At 37.4% G+C, this 17845-nt stretch overlaps 1 protein-coding gene and 1 long non-coding RNA gene across 5 annotated transcripts in view; one reads left to right on the top strand and one right to left on the bottom strand.

Moving 5' to 3' along the window:
* LOC127839380 (uncharacterized) overlaps window positions 1-17845 on the bottom strand; it is a 179156-nt gene that overhangs the window by 127983 nt on the left and 33328 nt on the right. The gene's annotated exons all lie outside the window — the stretch shown is intronic.
* LOC127839354 (nuclear pore complex protein Nup214-like) overlaps window positions 1-17845 on the top strand; it is a 259153-nt gene that overhangs the window by 223474 nt on the left and 17834 nt on the right. Inside the window, exons 16-22 of one of the 3 annotated variants that reach the window (XM_052367692.1) lie at window positions 2809-2976; window positions 4903-5075; window positions 8175-8282; window positions 9157-9381; window positions 10854-11177; window positions 12678-12839; window positions 16585-16713. The exons of the other annotated variants lie outside the window; for them this stretch is intronic. Coding sequence (XP_052223652.1) covers window positions 2809-2976; window positions 4903-5075; window positions 8175-8282; window positions 9157-9381; window positions 10854-11177; window positions 12678-12839; window positions 16585-16713 — 1289 coding nt within the window. The remainder of the gene's footprint in view (window positions 1-2808; window positions 2977-4902; window positions 5076-8174; window positions 8283-9156; window positions 9382-10853; window positions 11178-12677; window positions 12840-16584; window positions 16714-17845) is intronic. 3 annotated transcript variants of the gene reach the window in all.

Below are 17845 nucleotides of genomic sequence, written 5' to 3'. Positions count from 1 at the left end.
ACTGGGCTCTGTAAAAATGGCATGTAGAATACTGGGCTCTGTAAACATGGCATGTAGAATACTGGGCTCTGTAAAAATGGCATGTAGAATACTGGGCTCTGTAAACATGGCATGTAGAATACTGGGCTCTGTAAACATGGCATGTAGAATACTGGGCTCTGTAAATATGGCATGTAGAATACTGGGCTCTGTAAACATGGCATGTAGAATACTGGGCTCTGTAAAAATGGCATGTAGAATACTGGGCTCTGTAAACATGGCATGTAGAATACTGGGCTCTGTAAACATGGCATGTAGAATACTGGGCTCTGTAAACATGGCATGTAGAATACTGGGCTCTGTAAAAATGGCATGTAGAATACTGGGCTCTGTAAACATGGCATGTAGAATACTGGGCTCTGTAAACATGGCATGTAGAATACTGGGCTCTGTAAAAATGGCATGTAGAATACTGGGCTCTGTAAACATGGCATGTAGAATACTGGGCTCTGTAAACATGGCATGTAGAATACTGGGCTCTGTAAACATGGCATGTAGAATAGTGGGCTCTGTAAACATGGCATGTAGAATAGTGGGCTCTGTAAACATGGCATGTAGAATACTGGGCTCTGTAAACATGGCATGTAGAATACTGGGCTCTGTAAACATGGCATGTAGAATAGTGGGCTCTGTAAACATGGCATGTAGAATACTGGGCTCTGTAAACATGGCATGTAGAATACTGGGCTCTGTAAACATGGCATGTAGAATACTGGGCTCTGTAAACATGGCATGTAGAATACTGGGCTCTGTAAACATGGCATGTAGAATACTGGGCTCTGTAAACATGGCATGTAGAATACTGGGCTCTGTAAACATGGCATGTAGAATACTGGGCTCTGTAAACATGGCATGTAGAATACTGGGCTCTGTAAACATGGCATGTAGAATACTGGGCTCTGTAAACATGGCATGTAGAATACTGGGCTCTGTAAACATGGCATGTAGAATACTGGGCTCTGTAAACATGGCATGTAGAATACTGGGCTCTGTAAACATGGCATGTAGAATACTGGGCTCTGTAAACATGGCATGTGGAATACTGGGCTCTGTAAACATGGCATGTGGAATACTGGGCTCTGTAAACATGGCATGTAGAATACTGGGCTCTGTAAACATGGCATTGATCAACAGTAATTAGCCCCACTCTGGGGAAACTTGAAGTAATGTATGTGTGTTAAATGTCATCCCAGATAAGCCTGTGCCAGTCACACAGGCTAATAAGGGATGACACTTTCTTCTTTTATTGAATGTGTTTGTTTTAAGGAAGTTAGTTTTAAAGAAAGATCCTGATTTTTAATAAGCCTATGCGTGTGTAGAATTCACAGGCTAATTTTGGAGGACACTTTACACACATTTATGATACACATTAACGAAAATTAGGGGGGTTTATAGGAGTGAGCTTGTCTGTCTGTTGGTCGGTCGGTCGGTCCGTATTAAGTGTCCGCTCTCCAATTCAAGTAGTTTTCATCAGAGCTTCACCAAACTTGGTCAGAGGTTGTATCTAGATGATGTCTAGGCCAAGTTCGACCATGGGTCAAGACAGGTCATAAACTAGGTCACAGGGTCACTTAGTGCCTTTTAAACATTAAGCATGGTGTCCGATCTCTAATTCAAGTAGTTTTCATCTTATCTTCACCAAACATGGTCAGAAGTTGTATCTAGATGTTGTCTAGGTCAAGTTTGAATATGAGTCATGCCGGGTCAAAAACTAGGTCATAGGGTCACTTAGTGTGGTAGGATCACTTAGTGTGGTTTAAACATTGAGCACGGTGTCCGCTGTTTTTTGTGAAGACAGCATGTAAAATATTCTGGGTCAATGCGTTGTGTGTGGGTATTCATCACGTCTGTGACAAAGCTCTAGTTAAGCCCTGTTTTCACATAGTCCTGCTCATACTGTATTGGAGCTTTTATTGCTACCTTGAAGCCCATTTGAGCCAAGGTTGAAATAAAGTTCCTCGTAAAACTCTATATTCCCAATGCCTAGGAGGATATAAAATGGGTTGGCTAAATATTAACCCTTTCCCCCATAAGAAGCAAAGTGAAAATGGCTTTTGCAACCATCAAAAAATCAGAACAGCCTGCAAGTAACTCACAGTCTGTTCTGGTTTAATGCTGTTTGCTGCTCATCAGTATCTGAGGGTTGGAGATGAAGCCTTAACAAATTGAATTAAGTAAGAAAAAGGTCTTAAATTAAATATAACTTTCTAAGGGACAACAAATGCTTGCAAATATGTATCTAAGTGGGAAAGGATTACATTTTAAGAGATAATGTCCTTCACAGCGATGTATTGGGTCACGGTCATCATTTTAGGTAACAGATTTCTTTGTTTTCACAAAACATTTTGCAGTTTAAACTTTTAAACAAAAGGTACAAGCTTTGAGAAAGAATTTTGTTGGAATGCACCTTTATACAAGGCTATTTTTTCACCATTTTTAGAATTTGACCTGTTCTAATTAAATTATGGATACAACCTATTCCCTTTAAATTCTGAATTTGTCCTATACCCATGATATCATTAAAATTTTGATATCAACTTCAAAGTTTAAATTTTTATGCAAACCCCTCTTTTTTCAGTCGTCTGAAAAATAAACATCTATTGTGAATGTCCAGAGTGGATATGGAAAAAATGCTATTGGGATTCTGCCCAAAGTACAGCTCTTATCTCATAAAAATTTGCTGATGTTATGTCTGAAAAAATTACTGTAGATTCATAAATATTTTTGTGGAAAAGAAATGTTGTTGTCATAACGCTGTCTCTCCCACAGGACGGCCATGCCAACCAATGATGCGCTGTACCGCGTTGTCAAGAGCAACCACAACCTGATCACGGCCCAGAAGGTGAAGCTGCGTCAGCTGGAGGAGAGACTGAAGCAGCTGAAGCTGTACAACCAGACGTCCTCCTGGAGTAACACTAGCATAGCCACCAATAACGAGTGAGATACGTTGGAACCTTTTTATTTTAGCTCCATGGCATCGAAAGCCTAAAACTAATTGAAACACTCTTGGGTCTTGTGTCTGTTTTCTGTGTAGAACCAGTCCTTGTTGTCAATGGGGGAGATCTTAAGAATGCTTCCACTGAGGGGATCAAACAAATGACCTCCTGGTTGCTCAGCAGACATCATTTCCTCTATGCCAGGGCGGCTCCAATATAACAAATGACCTCCTGGTTGCTCAGCAGACATCATTTATTCTATGCCAGGGCGGCTCCAATATAACAAATGACCTCCTGGTTGCTCAGCAGACATCATTTCCTCTATGCCAGGGCGGCTCCAATATAACAAATGACCTCCTGGTTGCTCAGCAGACATCATTTATTCTATGCCAGGGCGGCTCCAATATAACAAATGACCTCCTGGTTGCTCAGCAGACATCATTTCCTCTATGCCAGGGCGGCTCCAATATAACAAATGAGATTGAAGTCCTTTTATCCTATGAGCCTCATGCTGGGATAAATGGGCTTAGGGCATGTTCATTAAGTGTCCTTCCAGATTAGCCTGTGCTGTTTGCACAGGCTAATCAGGGATGACACTTCAGGCTTTAACTGGGTTTTTTCTAAGAAGAGAGTTCCTTCAAACGAAAAATACCATAAAGCGGACAGTGTGGTCTCTGATTAGCCCAAGCACAACACTCAGGCTAATTTGGGACAACACTTTACACACATGCACCAAGCCCAGTATTACCAGAGCATGGCAAATCCTATTCACAGTTCTACTGAATATCATATCAGGGGTGTGCTTTCTCCTCATTGTCAGCTGATTGGCTCATGGTGAATGACAGTTCTACTGAATATCAAATCAGGTGTGTGGTTTCTCCTCATTGTCAGCTGATCTGCTCATGTTGAATGACAATTTGTTTAAACAATGAAGAGTGTTAGTCCCTCCAGTAAAGGGGGTTACGGGGGCAGTGAATTTTTCTCCACACAATCATTTCTGAAAGCACATCCCAAAAACTGAGTAAAAAAAGTTCAGCTGAAATACCCCAGCTGAAATCAAAAATGTTCTTGCACATTTTAAAAACATGGCAGCGAAGAGGTTTAAGTTTTTATTATTTTAATATTTAAAGTCTGAATCAAGCTTGATAAAGAAGGAGAAGTAATGAAACTCAGTGAGGAAAGTTGACCTGAATGATATCTTTGCTTAGATTGAAGCTAGTTTATGTGGGATAAAAAAAATAGGTTACTAGAAAAAGTTAAAATAAAACCTTGCAAACAATCAGAATTCTTAAAATTGCCTAGTCTTCATGAAACTTGGTGAGAACATTTGTTCTTATGATATATAAGCCTAGTTCAAAACTTGGTCAGGTGGAAAAAGATGACATAACATTCTCAATGTACAATGTAAAGAGAAATCTTGTGGACATTACATTTGTTTGCAAAATCATAATGAAACTTTAGAAAATTGGTTTCAATATCTCAGCCTTTTTTTTTAAACATGGTCATGTGAGGTCAAAAATAGGGTCAAGATGGAGAACAAAGTGTGAATACTCAAAAAGCACAATCACAATTAATCTCAACTAAAATATTTATTTGGATTACGTATTGAATTTGATCAAAACTAGGCTACATTGGGTCATAGAATATATCACACTATCAAATGGTAGAAAAAGAAACTTGTAAAAACTAGTTCTTACTTGGCTATAGGGGAAAGTGGTTTTTCATTCGCATCAATTGAATTTGTGTCTGTAAAAATGTAAGTAACTGTGTTTAAAGAGCTGCTACAATGCCTTTAACTCAGGTGAGTGACATGGGACCATCTTCACCCTTTTAAGCTTGTGCACTTAAAATTTATTTAAGTAAGTGTATTTTCCAATGGATTTAGATTCAGAATGCAAAAAAACAACAAGATGGTTTCTATTTATAGTGTCAGTGAGTTGTCTAACTTGGCGGATACTCTTCTGTCGGGGAGTCCAATAAAGTCCAGCTCCAGTCACTGTTCTGTGAAGGAGGAGAGAAAAGTGAGCCGAAACAAGATGGAGAAACTCAGGGAACACCTGATGTCCCGCAATGTGCCAACTGTGCGATCTACAAAACCAGGTGTGTACCTTGGTTTGTTTGAACCCCGTACCACTTAGACGAGTTTGTAGATCCTAAGTCAAATTAAATTTAAGACATTTGTTACTAGATAAGTAAAAGGATCATGTCCAACCCTAAGATAATTATCAGCAGCAAACAGCATAAATCCTGATCAGACTGCGAGTTACTTGCAGGTTGTTCTGTTTTTATGCTGGTTGAATATAGCTATTTAACTTGGTTGCATCAAATGTCGCAAGAGTTATTGATACACTGTCAACTGGGTTACCAGGGTACAATTAGCACAAAGTGTCTTTATGGGAGGTCTTAAAAAGGTTCTAAAGTGTGAATAAATCATAAAATTTCCTGATTGATGTTAGCAACCACAGAAGAAATTAGTATGTGATAGTTGTTTACCAGGATTTTGTATCCAGACTGTGTGGTCCATATGGTTAATATTGCTTTTATGAACTTGTTTAGTATTGATGATATGGGAAATAATGTTAAAAATATTTGACGCGTTTTATTTTATAAATTCTTTTTCAATCTGAATGTATATTCTGATATCTTTTTATACCCGGCATAAGGCATATATAAGAGATATAGTTTTGGCGTTGTCTGTCTGTCAGTCTGTGTGTCACAAACTTTTTAGGTCTATATCTCGAATCTATATAAGATTTCAACATGCAACTTCATACGAGTATAGATATGAATGAGGAGAAGGAGGGTGATATGAATTCAACGAATTTGCTTGTTCTTTATAAAGTAAAATCCAAGGGAAGTAATAAGCTTTAAAAGGGAGAAATTATCTAAACCTGCCAATTGATATATTGAAATTTTATTTCAAAGCGGCGCAATAGGGGGCATTGTGTTTCTGACAAACACATCTCTTGTTCATTTATAAAGTTACTTAGAAAGTAAAATGTACAATTTAAAGAGCAGGAAAAATACACAAGACTATCAAATATTTCATTGACATATTATCACACAAAAAATCTATAGTGGTACTTAAACTGGACCAAAAGGTTTACAGGCAAAAAATATGTTCTATCTGAATAAGAATTTATGAAATTCTTGATAAAATGCCAACTTTAAAATGTCCTAACTTTGGTTCTATAAACATATTACAATTAAGTAATGGTCTTTCAAACTTTTTATATTATCTTGGTTTAATGATTACTGCAGTAAAACAGATAATTGACCTTGGGCTTCTAATGCTATTTCAACACCACACACATTACGCCACTGTGACGTCATGCAGAGCGCCAGATAAGAGCCGTACAGCCGTAAATACGGCTTTTTAGTAAATGTTTACGCATTTATTTTTATAAAATGGACGTACAATTACGACTTGAATATCCTTTTAACGCATTTACGTAACAAATCTGGCGGTACGGATACGTTCCCGTCAGCGCGGCGTGATGTGCTGGTCTCTAACCTAACGGCGCTTTTCGTTAATTTAAATTACACAAAAATTGTTTACTGGGTTCCGGTATTATTGTCTATTTTGTCGCGTGATTTCCATTAACTCGTAAACCCGTAAAAAACAATATGTCTGTGGCAAAGGAAGGCCATCAAAAAACACTTTGTTGTCATATAATGGCTAGACACCATCATCTAACAATCCTGACATTCAATCTGTAAAACCAGAAAAAGACATTGTCGCCCCGATATGAAACGATTTGATTGCATCGGTGGCTAAAAACGTTAGAAAACACGATTGGAAACGGATCCAAAAAAAAGAGTGGAAGATTGGAAAACCGAATATGAGACAGTGACATTAGTGTTCATTTACTTAGCTTACTAGTTGGCTTATATTTTCTTGTCAAGTAAATGAAATTAATTGTATTTAGTCTAAGTTTTAATGTGTAAATATATGTGCATCATACATTGTAATTCAGAACGGAAAACCTAATAAAGTAACTGTTTAAGAAGCTAAATATATTCATTATTATTGCTGCAAATGTTTCTGTAAAGTTAGTTATAAACCCTTCAATTTATATAAGAACACGGGTAATACAATACTACCTGTATTTTTGAATATGGTAGTACAGGTACTAATTGATTTTCAGCGTTACTCCTTTTCTTTCTTTCTGTGGCAGTACCGTTACTAATTTCACAAATCCTTATCTGAAGCTCTGCGTCATGCATATACTTATTTCAGGGCATTTTTATGCACCCCTTCGAAGAAGAGGAGGTATATTGCTTTGCTCATGTCGGGCGGTCTGTCGGTCCGTCCACCAGGTGGTTGTCAGATGATAACTCAAGAACGCTTGGGTCTAGGATCATGAAACTTCATAGGTACATTGATCATGACTCACAGATGACCCCTAGTGATTTTGAGGTCACTAGGTCAAAGGTCAAGGTCACAGGTGAAGGTCACAGTTACTGGAAATAGGCATTTTAAGGATTTAGCATGGTTCAAACAAGGGAAACAACTACTGTTTATGCATATTCTTTTGTTACAGCATTTGCCTCCCTTGCAATTTATTTAAAGTTTACCAAATGTAAGGCTAACTGCATTTTTGTAATGCATTGTATCAATAAACATCGGGCAAAAATGAAATTAAGGTTGCTGCACCACCACCACCAGCACCACCACCACCAGCACCACCACCACCAGCACCACCACCACCACCACCACCACCACCACCACCTCTCTTGTTTCTTCTGTTGTTAGGGCCATTATAAATAGATACTCTATGAGAGATGTTCTTGTTAGACCTTTGGTTTTCCCATAAAAGTAATTTTAACCAGGATTTTTCATTCCCCTAGTATGGAATATTCCTGCCCACATTCGAAACATCACAAGTAATTGTATTTTGCTTAAAATAAGGGCAAAGGCCCCATTCTCAGAGGTTACAAAGTTTTGTATCTTCAAGAGTACCTGGATGTTGTCAAAATAAGCCAAAATAAAGATTACAGTCATGAGCTTCAATTCACTCAACTCCTTCTTAAGATTTATGTAAAAGTTTGTTTTGCACAAAATTGCTTTGTGTTTTATACAAATGATTTTTGCTTACTTCTCAACATCTAAGCAATGTTTGCTATTTACACAATAATGTCATATAACTTTTTTTTAAAGGGATAACCTTCTAACTCCACTGTTGCATGTGTTGCCAGGCAACCTGTCTGTGCTTACCATACCAGACCACCAGCTGGGGACTGGCAGATCCACCACAGATGGGGCTAACGGGGCTACATATGGGGACACCGCCCGCAGCGGTGCTGGTAAGATAGGGGGGGGACACATGGGGCTACATATGGGGACACCGCCCGCAGGGGTGCTGGTAAGGCAGGGGGGGACACATAGGGCTACATATGGAGACACCGCCCGCAGGGGTGCTGGTAAGGCAGGGGGGGACACATGGGGCTACATATGGGGACACCGCCCACAGGGGTGCTGGTAAGGCAGGGGGGGACACACGGGGCTACATATGGGGACACCGCCCACAGGGGTGCTGGTAAGGCAGGGGGGGGCACACATTGTGGGTTTAAAACAAACATTTTTCCTGATTTGATCTGGTCAAATAGGGCTTAATGCATTTGCTTAAAGTGTCAACCCAGATTAGCCCGGGCAGTCCATCTACACGAGTCAGGGACAACACTTTCTAATTTAGTGATATTTTCGTTTAAAGGAAGTCTTTACTTTCAGAGACTGCACAGGCTAATGATGACACTTTACTCACATGCATTAAACCCCATTTTCCCAGAGCGAGGCTGCATGCCAGTTTTGTTACTATGGGTAAATCTTTGTCTCATGGTATCACTCATTGACATGTATCGGTACTTATTTACAAAATGGTATATACCCTTAATATTGTCTTTGATATTGATTATGATATTGTGAAATGTTATATACATTATTGCTTCAATAGTATATGAATTGTAAATCAGGAAGTGGAAATAACTTTATTTTAACCTTCCCCACTCAGAAGCAAAGATGAAATGGATATATGCAGCCAGCAGAATCTTAGGGATGGAAATGCAGCCTATTAAACTTGAATCTATAAAGAAAGGTATTTAGTGTATATTTTTTTAAGAGACCACAATCATGTAGAAGTTGGTTTCTGAGTGTTTAAGGGTAAAACCTGTTGATTTTCAGGAGAATTTGTGAGAATGTTTGAGCGTGATGTGGATGTAATGGCCCAGCGTAAACCCCCAAAGGACAACTCTAAATCTCAGTCCAAAAACCAGCCTGTGACCTCTCAGTCTAACAAAGGTGGGGACCCGAAAGGCTTCTTTCAGGGCATCTTAGACAAGGGCAAGAAGGTGATGGAGAAGGGCCAGCAGCTTATCATGCCTAAGGATCCCGCTACTTCCAAACCAGGTATAGTAGGACACCTGAACCGTTTACCACTTTAATAGGCACTTTGACAGTTTGTAGTCGTTTAGAAAATCATATCAAATTCACGATGTTTTTTACTAGATTAACCCATTTATGCCCAGCGTCTAGAAAAAAAGGTTTTGGCAAACAGCGTAGACCCAGATGAGACGCCGCATGATGTGGCGTCTCATCTGGTTCAGGCTGTTTGCTTAAAGAAATTTCTGTAAGAAATATTCTAAATATAGAAATAAATATACTAGACATCCCTAATTTTGGAAATCAATTGATCCAATTAAGAAGGATGGGAGATTCCACTAGGCATAAATGGGTTAAAGTTTTAAAAGCATTCTCTAGCATCATGAGCAGCAATGGTTGCTGGTTTCATAGAGCCATTTTCACTTCGCTTCTGAACAGTAAAGCGTTAAGTCTATTCAAAGATATACTTGAAGTACTATAAAAGCTATAGTGTATTGTAAAGATAGTTCATCTCAAAGATCACCTGTTCTCAAACCCTTTATTTATTTACATTTTATGAGTATGGAGGCATGCAAACTATGTCATCGTTTAGTGTTTACTAGTGCGTTATTTACGACTTCTCATGTGTAGCTGGCAATCAATGTAAAAATGTGTAAAAACGGGTTGAATAAATAGATTAAACATAAATATGTATGCATAAATCACATTAAAATCATTATATTTCTTTATGCTTGTTACTTAAAAGATGATTTGCATAAAAAACTATAAACAGGTTATAATTTGTGTTCGCTAAATAATTGACAACTCACACATTTATTCTGCTGCAATAAGTTATATGCCCATGGTCAAATTATGTGACAAATTTGTTTTTAAACAAAGTTAAGTGTAACATGCCAGTTTATGTTGCAATTTAACATATGCTACCCTTTTATTTTACTTTTTAAATTCTTTGTAAGAGATTTAATTTATGTTGAAAACATGTTTGTTTTCCTTTGCTTTTCATTGTTCTAGCCAGTAAATTATGTTCAAAGTATGACCCTAGTGTCATACAATACTAACATTCATTGACAATAGCATGGTGAATGCTAAATAAATAGTTTTACCCCTTCCCTTTCAGAGGCAAAGTGAAAATTGCTATGTGCAAACCGCATAAAACCAGAACAGCCTGCAAGTAACTCGCCTGTTCAGGTGTTATGATGTTTACAGCTAATGAGTATCTAAGGGTTCAAAATGAAACTTTTAAAACTTGAATCTAGTAATAAAGGTCTTTAATTAAATTTAACTTTCTAAGGCACTTCAAATGCGACAAAATACATATCTAAAAGGAAAAGGGCTTAAATATTACATTGTAATTGAGAATATTTCGTTGAAAATCTAATGTTCTAGCTGTTTACACTTGGTTACATATAAATAACAAACTACAGTACTCAAACTAAAAACCTTATATCATTTCTTAAAAAGCCTTTGTATTGTATTCGTTTGCTTTGGTATGTTCTCAGGTCAGATGAAGCCTGCCATTCCAGCTGTAACGATAGGTCAGGCATTACAACCCAAACCTGAGGCTAAGAATGGCCAGCCCCTGTCTGGAACCCTAAAGGGCCAGCCCCCTTCAGTACCACCATTCTCAGCTCCTCAGCTGGGGCACACCATGACACGAATTCCAAAGAACCAGCCCCAGTTTGAGGCTCCAAAAAAGCAGCCCCCTGCTGTGGCCCCTAAGCCTGGGTCGCAGTTTGGGGTGCAACAAATCCAGACCCTTGGTGGGGGTGCGAAATTGCCCCCTTCAGGCTTGGCAAGCGGTGATTCTGGCATGCCATTGCAAGGTACTCTAATGAATTTCTTTCAACTGTGAATTATTTTGTTCCTATTTAATCAGGCCAACACCAAAGAGCTGATAGGGTTTTTTAATTTCATTTCCAATAAAAGCATATCTGGCTTATATTTTCAAACTTACATATGCACATGTTTTTATAATAAATGTGATTGGAAACACCTTATTTGTAACCCAGCTACTACTGTGAAACCATTATTATTTGTCAGACATTAATTTTCGTCTTTTTCGTCCTTCGACCGATGGACGAATTCAAGATCCTAACGAACAATCATGTCCCATATTTGAAACAAATAAGACAATTACCGTAGGCATGAGGCATTTAAATCCAGCGTAATCCTCGCATATACACAGGGCTCGAAATTAACACTCGCACACTAGCACAATGCGAGAAAAAAAGATTGCAAGGTAAGTTATAAGCCACTAGTAGTTTTTGCAAGTAAAGAAATAGTGAAAAAAAACACGAGTTGTATTGCTAAATGCGTTCGACGGCGTGAACGCTAAACCGCTAAACCGTAGGTCAATTTTTGAACGTTCGAATACCATATGCGGAAGCGCGTACCTTGTTTGTAGACTGGTATACTTATACTACAGATACCCGGATGGTATTGATACAAAAAAAATGAAACAGTCGACTATTCACACTCAATTTAAATCCGGTTTTGACACAAAGGGGTGTACATTATACAGTGTACTGACAACTGACATTTCCTGTAAAACGCGAATGCAATAAGGCTGTATCGAATGCGTCGACTTCGTTTTTATAATAGTGTTGATTAGCGCTAATTGTTAACAACTTTATTACCCAGTGTGTGTATTGTGTTTTTCAGGGGTGTTGCAGATTACTGAAAATACTATTAAACGCAATTAAAATATGACCATGTGTGATCAACACCTGACTGAAATATATTCTGCGCTTTTATTACAAATTAATAAAGAACATATTGATTTGTGTTTGGTTGTCCGTGATTGTAATGGAAAAAGACTACTTGGCAATATGCTTCGTTGTTTAAAACACTCGTTAGCGGTTATTCAGTCCCACTTATCCGCTAATCATAACAAAGAACGTGTCAATGACTTAAAATAATAAGGGACAGTTACTATCAACTGAAATAACAGACTTGTTAATTGGCATATGCCAAACAAGGCCCACCTCCTGCAAGTGACTACCAAGTGTCACCTCTCTTTCCCCAGCACGATTTTTTTGCAACCGCGTATTACATGTATTACAAACATTACAAACAAATCGGACGCTTTTTTTTTCAAAACCAGAAATGGACTAATTTAAGTGCTGACGAAATAGTCATTTTTTTAAAAAGGACGAAATTTCGTGCTGACGAAAATAAATGGTTTCACAGTATAATTATGAACATAATTTAAATGAAAAGAAAATGAAGCAAATGAGTTCTAACAATTCTTGAAAACAAATATATACAAATGGCACTTATGTGTTTGCAAAAAGTTAATACTTTTCTGTTTCCAACTACAACAGTGACAAAGGTCAAACGTCTGAATGATATCGAATTTGAGGATGTGACACCGAGTGGTTCCGAGAATGACGCTGTGGAAACCTCGTCTGAGGATGATGAATATGATGAGGAGGAGGACTCGAGTGAAGGCAATGGATTCGGAGCACAGTACAAATTAACTGGAGGTGTGTTCTGTCTAAATATTAAACCCTTTGCTACTCAAAAGCAAAGTATAAATGGTTATGTGCAAACAGCATAAAGCCGGAAAAACTCTGCTAGTAGCTGGCAGTCTGTTCAGGTTTTATGCTGTTTTCTGCTCATCAGTATCTTAGGGTTGGAAACGAAGCCTTAAAAACTTGAATATATTAATATAGTAAGAGCGGTCTTTAATTAAATTTAACTTTCTAAGGTACTACAAATGCGTCAAAATACGTATCTTAAGGGTTAACCCTCTACCACTCAGATAGCCAGGGCTTTTCATCAGGAAATTGGGAAGAGGCCAGGAGCCTTTCAAATTGGGAATTTCATGCTCGATAACTGCTCATTTTGGGAAGACCGTGTTTTTTTATATTTTTGAAACAGGGTCTTTTCATTGTGCAGGAGTATTAAAAGACACATTGTGGTGCATTCTTAATCATATTAGAGCTCGTTGCTTTCACTTTGGGAGATGCCCAATATGTCTTATTAAAAAAAATATATATATATATATTAGGGATGGCAACGGTTATTTGGTTAACCAGTTATCCGTTTTTTAAGGAGGTTAACCGGTTACAAAATTAATATTCGGTTACTCTTGCAAAAAACACAATTTTTGGTTGAACGCAATAAATGCTCAAATCGATAGTTTTGTTTTACTTTATTTCACTGTATTGGCTAATCCGCTTATCTGCAAATTATCTGCAATTACCACCCCGTGATGCCCCCTGTGGATCAAAAGCGATTAGAGTTGTAACCCATCGGGGTGCAGCGGATTAATGAGCAGGCACATGAGCAATTAGCACTTACTCTGCAGTGTGTTTGTTTAGCACTTTACATTATATTGTGCCATTGTGATGACTACCATTGCTTGATAAAATCAATAAAACTGGACACTGAGATTACACCCGATCACTGTTGTTTGAACAACTATTGCAAACTTAAACGCCCTACCAAAGACATTGAGTATGAACAGGCCTTAACAACAGAGGTTTGGAAACCACTATGCCCATTGCAAAATATATTTACTCTAATTGACAATTGTTATTTATCAGCAAACTGTTAATGCACATAATTCTTAAAAGATAATGAGTGTTAAAGCGAGATTATACGATTTTGTCAAATATTTATTAATTTATATTAAATGTGTAAAATACTTATTAAACATATATTTTAATCAAAATTAAAATTAAAGTTAAGAAGAACATGTGTCGAAAAATGTGAAATAAACCAGAAATTTAATTCTGAAATCGAAAATGTCTGTACAGTCGAATTCGCCAGCATGTAAATCATGCATGTACGATGTGAATCTAAATTTAGTTTAACGGTTCATTTTAAATTCTGGCAATGATATCTATTCAAACGACACACGAACACTAACTAAAAAGGCGAATGCTTCGGTTATTGTAGGAAAATATGTACGAAATATCTTCGTCACAATCGGCTCGGGGGGCTAATTTGTCTTTGCTGCATTTTATGAAAATCATCTTCAATGTATAATTTTTCTTGTCTATTTTGTGTTATTATAACATATTTTATCAATATATTACAATTTAACACATAGAAAAAAATCGTATAATCTCGCTTTAATAAAACACAACATAATTCATATTATGCACCAGCTTTTATTGACCAAGGTGTAGAATAATAATTATGTGTAAATGACATGACGGTAATATAACAACAAAGAAATATTACAGTTCACCGACAAGCATGTAACACATGTCTGAATGACTAAGTATTAGATTCAAAATGTATAATATCGAATTTAGAATTTGAATTCCCAATTTAAAGGACCAACACAATTTGTAAAGAAACAGTATTTAATTGATGAAATGGTTAAAGTTATTAGGTTACAAGACAATCAACAAGACAGAGTATATTTGCATGGACATGTAATTGTTTATAAAGGTATATGTTTTTCGGATGTTTTTTTTTCATTTATGTGGTACAACGACAGTCGGTTAAACGTTCGAATATCGGAACAGGTTAACCGGTTATGTATTTGCTTAGGTTTGCCATCCCTAATATATATATTTATTTATTTTTTAATTTGGGAAATTTCTCTATCAATTTGAGGAAAAAATGACCTTATTTTCGATTGGGAAGGGGCCGAATTTCGGCCCCTGTTATATAAGGGTGAAAAGCCCTGTACGCACTGTGACTGATGTGATGTCTCTTAGAGAATCAAATTAAATTTAAGACCTTTCTCAGTGGATTCAAGTTTAAAGGGCTTCATTTCCAACCCTAAAATACTGAAAAGCAGCAAACAGCATAAAACCTTAACAGACAACCTGTTCTACACAATTTTGAAGAAAAAAACACTGTGTTATGTATACCTTCTTTTCCTAATCTTTGACATTTCATTTGAAAATAATCATTTTTGAAGTACTTAAGGCCTATATATGCCAATGTAGACCTTAACATTTTTATGCTACCCCTAAAAAAAATTGTGGGGGAGCATATAGTCGCCGCTTCGTCCGTCCATCTGTCCTTCCGTCCGTGCACAATTTTTGTCCAGGCTATTTCTAAGCTATTAATGACCAGAATTCAATGAAACTTTATGGGAAGCTTCACTACCAAGAGGAGATGTGCATATTATCAGTGGGTTCTGGTCGGATGATTTTTCACAGAGTTATGGCCCTTTGAAATTTCCATTAACTGTACATATAGTGCAATTCTTGTCCGGGCTATTTCTCAGCAACTAATGACCAGAATTCAATGAAACTCTATGGGAAGCTTCACTACCAAGAGGAGATGTGCATATTATCAGCCAGTTCTTGTGGGATGAATTTTTTACAGAGTTATGGCCCTTTGAAATTTTCCATTAACTGTACATATAGTGCAATTCTTGTCTGGGCTATTTCTCCCCAACTACTGACTGGACTTCAATGAAGCTTATGGGAAGCTTAACTACCTTGAGGAGACGCGCATGTTATTAGTGGGTTCTGGTCGGAGGATTTTTCACAGAGTTATGGCCCTTTGAAATTTTCCATTGTACATATAGTGCAATTCTTGTCTGAGCTATTTCTCGGCAACTTATTACAGGAATTCAATGAAACTGTATGGGAAGCTTCACTACCAACAGGAGATGTGCATATTATCAGCCGGTTATGGTTGGATGATTTTTCACAGAGTTTAATGGCCCTTTAAAATTTTCAATTGTACATATAGTGCAATTCTTGTTCAAGCTATTTCTCAGCAACTTATCATGGGAATTCAATGAAACTTTAAGGGAAGCTTCACTACCAACAGTAGATGTGCATATTATCAGCCGGTTATGGTTGGATGATTTTTCACAGAGTTATGACCCTTTGAAATTCTTTATAAACTGTACATATAGTGCAATTCTTGTCCGGGCTATTTCTCCCCAACTACTGACTGGACTTCAATGAAGCTTATGGGAAGCTTAACTACCTTGAGGAGATGCGCATGTTATTAGTGGGTTCTGGTTAGATGATTTATTTATAGGGTTATGGCCCTTTGAAATTTTTAAGTTGCTAAACCATCCATCGTATGATTTTGTCAAAAGTTATGCCCCACAAGACGTTTTCTTTTATCTGAACATATAGTTCAATATTGTGACAAAAAAAAAACTTTGGGGAGCATCACCAGTCTCCGACGGTTTCTTGTCTAAATACTACTTATTAAAGATCTCTTATGAAATGCAGTCATGATAATGCACATTTTATTTTTGAGTCACAATAAATATGAAATACTGTCTGCCCTTTGCAGACTCAGTTGTGACATCGTCAACTCCCAAGTTCCCTGTGTTGGCCCCTGCAGGAGTCCAGGACAGCCCCAAGTTACCCCCGTCTGGTACCCCTGTCAGTAGAAAATTGTTTGGCAGTGACACAACAACAGGTAAACCTGCCAATCTTGTTAGTTATAACTTAATGAACATCTATTTTCTCAATGCTGCATTATGTAAGTCTGGTGAGAATGGTTATATAAGATGGGCAAAACTAATAATTGCATAAGATACGTTCTGAAGGCACTGATTAATGAACAAGTATTTTTGACATGGATATAATGAACATGGAAACATTGTATTAGAAGCATAATGAACATGGAAACATTGTATTAGAAGCATAATGAACATGGAAACATTGTATTAGAAGCATAATGAACATGGAAACATTGTATTAGAAGCATAATGAATATGGAAACATTGTATTAGAAGCATAATGAACATGGAAACATTGTATTAGAAGCATAATAAACATGGAAACATTGTATTAGAAGCATAATGAACATGGAAACATTGTATTAGAAGCAATTCTTTTCAGTTAAATGATTGTGCCTCAGTATATTCTTTATTTTCAGATTAGTTTTTAATTATGCCCCGGGATTGAATGATCGGGGGCATGTTGTGTTTGGCCTGTCTGTCTGTCTGTCTGTCATTCCGTCATTCTGTCCCAAAACTTTAACCTTACAGTAAAGTTTTGCAATAACTTTTGAAATAATGAACATGACAACTTGATATTTGGCTTGCATGTGTATCTCATGAAGCTGCACAATTTGAGTGGTGAAAGGTCAAGGTCATCCTTCAAGGTCAAAGGTAAATAAAAAGCAAAAGCGGCGCTTAAGGGGGCATTGTGTTTCTGACAAACACATCTCTTGTTTTAGTTTTTGTATGCCCCCCAGATTGAATGATCAGGGGGTATATTGTTTTTGGCCTGTCTGTCTGTCATTGTATGTGTTTGTCTGTTCCAAAACTTAAACCTTGCTCATAAAATGAAAACTCTTGGGTCTATGTTCTTTTAACTTCACATGTGCATGAATCTCATTGAGATCTACAATCAAACATGGTTTTAGGTCAAAGGTCAAGGTCACTGTGACCTTAATATTCAAAATATAAACTTGTTTCTAAAATAGGCTTCAAAGCACAGTAGGGAGCATTGTGTTTCACAAACACAGCTCTTGTTTTTCTCAGTTTAGTCTTTATTTTTATGCCCCCCGGTAGGGTGGCATATAGCAGTTGAACTGTCCGTCA

Source organism: Dreissena polymorpha, chromosome 7 (genome assembly GCF_020536995.1).
Source record: "Dreissena polymorpha isolate Duluth1 chromosome 7, UMN_Dpol_1.0, whole genome shotgun sequence".
Lineage (NCBI taxonomy): Eukaryota > Metazoa > Mollusca > Bivalvia > Myida > Dreissenidae > Dreissena > Dreissena polymorpha.
This window is presented reverse-complemented; position numbering and strand designations above follow the sequence as displayed.